The sequence below is a fragment of the Mizuhopecten yessoensis genome, unplaced genomic scaffold, assembly GCF_002113885.1.
Source record: "Mizuhopecten yessoensis strain PY_sf001 unplaced genomic scaffold, ASM211388v2 scaffold10797, whole genome shotgun sequence".
NCBI lineage: Eukaryota > Metazoa > Mollusca > Bivalvia > Pectinida > Pectinidae > Mizuhopecten > Mizuhopecten yessoensis.
The window spans coordinates 1,379,845-1,384,442 of NW_018408726.1; the positions used below are offsets into that span (position 1 = coordinate 1,379,845).

The following is a 4,598-nucleotide window of genomic DNA, read 5'->3' on the forward strand; positions in this document are numbered from 1 at the left end:
TGTTTGTTAAAATTTCAAAGTACTTCTTTGTTTGCCAATCAGCACGCGACAACACGCTGTTCCAACTATTGAACGAATGTGTGTCGACTGTCGATAAGGCGGGAATTTTAAATTTTAAATATAAATTGTAAATTAAAAAAGAACATAAGAGGCAGAGAAAACGTAAATATAAGTATTGAGCTGTTTTTGTATGGTATTTATGATCTATTTGAATTTCAAATAGATCATAAATACCTTACAAAAACAGTTCAATGCTTAAGTATCTTGTACAAAATCTGTCTTTTTCAAATTGACAATGAAAGTACAACATTTTAAAGATCCTTGTCCCACTGCCAAGTAGTTTTTCGTATAACAGTAGCCTCCCCTTAATTTCGTGTTGGATATAACTGTTGCACTGTCTTTACCAAAGTACAGTAGCTCAGTCGGTCAAAACGACAGCAAAACAATCTCGGGTCAATGGTTCGAATCCCGGTCTAGAGTTAGCTGCATTTTTACAATCAGAGGAGTTGTTGTTTATAGTTGGTTTATTCATCTTTATTGTGTTATGGCATGGTGCGGCGTCCGTCGTCCGTCGTTCGTCCGTCCGGCGTCACTTTTATACTTTAAACAACTTCTGCTCAATAACCAAGAGGCACAGGCTAATGAAATTTAACCAGTAGCATGCTGGGATAAAGGGCTACTAAGTTTGTTCAAATAAATGACCTTGGCCATCTTTCAAGGTCACAGGGGTCAAATGTCTTAAAATCTGCAAACAACTTCTTCTTAATACACAAAAGGCCCAGGGTACTGCTATTGGGCCTGATGCATGCTAGGATGAAGGGCTACCAAGTTTGTTCAAATGAATGACTTTGACCCACTTTCAAGGTGACAGGGGTCAAATGTCTTAAAATCTTCAAACAACTTCCCTTCAATAACCAAAAGGCCCAGGGTACTGATATTGGGTCTGTAGCATGATGGGATTAAATGGCTAAAAAGTTTCTTCAAATGAATGACCTTGACTCACTTTCAAGGTCACGGGGTCAAATATGTTAAAACCTTCAAACAACTTCTTCTCAATAACCAAAAAGCCAAGGGTACTGATATTGGGCCTGTAGCATGCTGGGATGAAGGACTACCAAGTTTGTTCAAGTGAATGACCTTGACCCACTTTCAATGTCACAGGGGTCAAATGTCGTAAAATCTTCAAACCACTTCCTCTCGATAACAAAAGGCCCATGGTACTGAAATTGGGCCTTTAGCATGCTGGGATAAAGGACTACCAAGTTTGTTCATATGAATGACCTTGACCCACTTTCAACCTAATGTCCTTGTTCGACATTCAAGGACACATTCGTGTTTAAATCTTTTAATAGGTTCTAATGAATCAAACACTGATATTCTGCCTGTAGCTTTATTTTAGTCCACTTTCAATCTAATTAAAATTATATCTTCACATCGCTCCCGTTTACTGATATGTCGCGTTGAAAATCTTCTTCAACGCGACATATCAGTAAACGGGAGCGATGTGAAGATATAATTTTAATTAGATTGGTCCACTTTTAAGATTACAAGTGTTAGATTAATACCAGGTGAGCGATGCCGGCCCATTGGTCCTCTTGTTTTTAGAAAATCTCAAATTATGGTTTTCTTTTCAGAAATGATTCGTCAAAACTATAGTCATTCCGGGGGGAAAACCCAGTTTCCAATGTAGCTACAGTTTTCGGCAGTTGTACGGGGATCAAATTCGTCAAATTAATGATACATCGACACTTTCTCCTTCATTGCTCAGCTAATACACATTAACCGTCTATTGAAATTGCAAACAGGAAGTACCATCGTTAGTAAACCGGACATGCATATTTCTTTTCAGCGATGCAGGAGGCAAAATAGTGAAGTTATACATTGAATTCATCTTATCAACAAAGAAACTGTTTCACAATATGCACACTTGAACGTAAAAGGACTCCAGCCCTTGACTGTGCATATTAAAAGCATGATGCTTAAACAGTAGAGTTGAAATGAATGGAAATATTACACATCGAGAATACTCAACGTCAAAAATATAATTTAAAATTCAAAAAACTGTAGGAGAGAGGAGGAGATCCGGACGGGTACAACGATCACATGTAATTAGGGGTGTCACAATACGCCTGAAGTATACTGCAATAAAGACAGAATTTATTGCGGTACATTTATCCCAATACATAGTCAAAGGAAAAGAGTTATCAATTTAAACAGAATGTTATCACGGATTTTAGATATTTGTTAATCCAACCATTGGTTAATAAATTTCAACAGATTCCAACTACTAGTTATCTGTAAGAATTTGTAGTAATTTGCAAGGTAAAAACACAAAACAAATACATAAAAATCAGCTTATGAAAAATATTACTACACAGCTAAACATGCCCCGGTTACCATCTATCTAGGGGCGGTAAATGAAGCTATTCTGTTGTTTTGGTGCCTCCCCCGTTTCTAGTGTATTTAAGTTCTGACTTTGTTATTGTATGATGACGCTGTAGCATATATTTCATTTGGGACAAAACACCTGGTCAGTATCAGGAATCTTTTTAAAGATGGATTATGGAACAGAATGTCGGAATACGGAATGAGACCAGGAACTGAGGGGACATAAAAATAGAAATGATATTATAAATCTCTAGAAAATCATATTGACCGGAAGACATTACAAAACACTGACAAAAACCGGAAGAGAAACCAGATGCACCGGAAGTTTAAGTGTTTCCTGTACCACATGTAGTATCGATATGAACCAATGAGATGCCTGTAATTCCGCGAAAAGATAACCCTGTCTAGCACGGTGATGAAATAAGTGGGCTGAGCGATACTATTGACGGCGATGTGAACATTGATCCTCGAGGTACTAACGTCAAGATGAGAGAAATCGTGCACATTCAAGCTGGTCAGTGTGGTAACCAAATCGGTGCTAAAGTAAGTCGACATTTTAATTTTCTGTTTATTTTATTTAACGAACTGACGTGTTTATCAAAATATTCAAAAGGAAACTTCTTTTCATGCATTCGCTCAGAATTAAGAGAAACCGAAAAAAGAACGTACAAAGATAGAACCGTTGATATTGCGCTAATGTTTACAACACTATCGATCTAAGAGCGATGATGTCAATTCAGCTCTTCGCGGTGAGGTCATCATTCAATATGCCGCATAACGTCAATCTCGACATTTCAGGAACTGTTTCAGAGATTTCCTCTTGCAATATATTTTTTTTTCTTCTTCAAAATAATTGATAGTTTGAATTATTACCTTTTGTTAATCATATGAAGTGAATTTGCATTTAAAGTTAAGCAACTATGGAAATATCAGTGATCTACATTTAAATTGTTTTTTTTGGTTTTTTTCCATTTCTCTACAAAAAATTGATGCAGAATGGTTGTGCTACACATTTACGATATTTCATCTTAAAGCATTGTCAACTTCACCTATATGTCACTGTATCGGTGAGCACCACCTGTAAGAAATCTGCAGTATTTATATCGTTATAGTTAATAATGTAATTTCTAAGTTTTGGGAAGCCAATCAACTGCGTGATTTATTGACAAGTGAAAAACATTAGCCTTATATTGACATCTAACCAACAGTTTGTAATGAAATCAAGTCATATCTCATAGTACACTATTTCTGTATCTTTGTCAGTTAGAAAGTCGATTGATAAATATTATTTTTTAACCTAATCCCATTTTTTGTTTAGTTTTTAAGAATATAAACAGTTCCATGTGACATGTAGGCCTAGTCTGTGAATGTGTGCATGGAATGTGTTCTGTGACAGTTTGTATCGATTTCTCTGTGGTTCGTGAGAAAGAGACATTACATAAAATTTAAATTGTCTGGCTCAGTATCGTTGCAGCTTTTACTCATCGTCGTCATACTGTAGTAAGTCCGTACAGAAATAGTCAGACGCTGATACTGTAGTCAGTCCCTACAGAAATAGTCAGACGCTGATACTGTAGTCAGTCCCTACAGAAAGAGTCAGACACTGATACTGTAGTCAGTCGGTACAGAAATAGTCAGACACTGATACTGTAGTCAGTCCTTACAGAAATAATCAGACACTGAAACTCTAGTCAGTCCCTACAGAAATAATCAGACACTGAAACTCTAGTCAGTCCCTACAGAAATAGTCAGACACTGATACTGTAGTAAGTCCCTACAGAAATAGTCAGACGCTGATACTGTAGTAAGTCCGTACAGAAAGAGTCAGACGCTGATACTGTAGTAAGTCCGTACAGAAAGAGTCAGACGCTGATACTGCAGTCAGTCCTTACAGAAATAGTCAGACACTGATACTGTAGTAAGTCCCTACAGAAATAATCAGACGCTGATACTGTAGTAAGTCCGTACAGAAATAGTCAGACGCTGATACTGTAGTAAGTCCGTACAGAAATAGTCAGACACTGAAACTCTAGTCAGTCCCTACAGAAATAATCAGACACTGAAACTCTAGTAAGTCCCTACAGAAATAGTCAGACACTGCTACTGTAGTAAGTCCGTACAGAAAGAGTCAGACGCTGATACTGTAGTAAGTCCGTACAGAAAGAGTCAGACACTGATACTGTAGTAAGTCCGTACAGAAAGAGTCAGAC

General features: G+C 37.2%; 1 protein-coding gene across 1 annotated transcript in view; it reads left to right on the top strand.

Moving 5' to 3' along the window:
• The first annotated feature begins 2,832 nt into the window (after positions 1–2,832).
• The window catches only part of LOC110462461 (tubulin beta-4B chain-like), a 30,263-nt gene continuing 28,497 nt past the window's right edge, over positions 2,833–4,598 (top strand). The window contains exon 1 of the mRNA XM_021516415.1: positions 2,833–2,931. Coding sequence (XP_021372090.1) covers positions 2,875–2,931 — 57 coding nt within the window. The 5' untranslated portion in view covers positions 2,833–2,874. The remainder of the gene's footprint in view (positions 2,932–4,598) is intronic.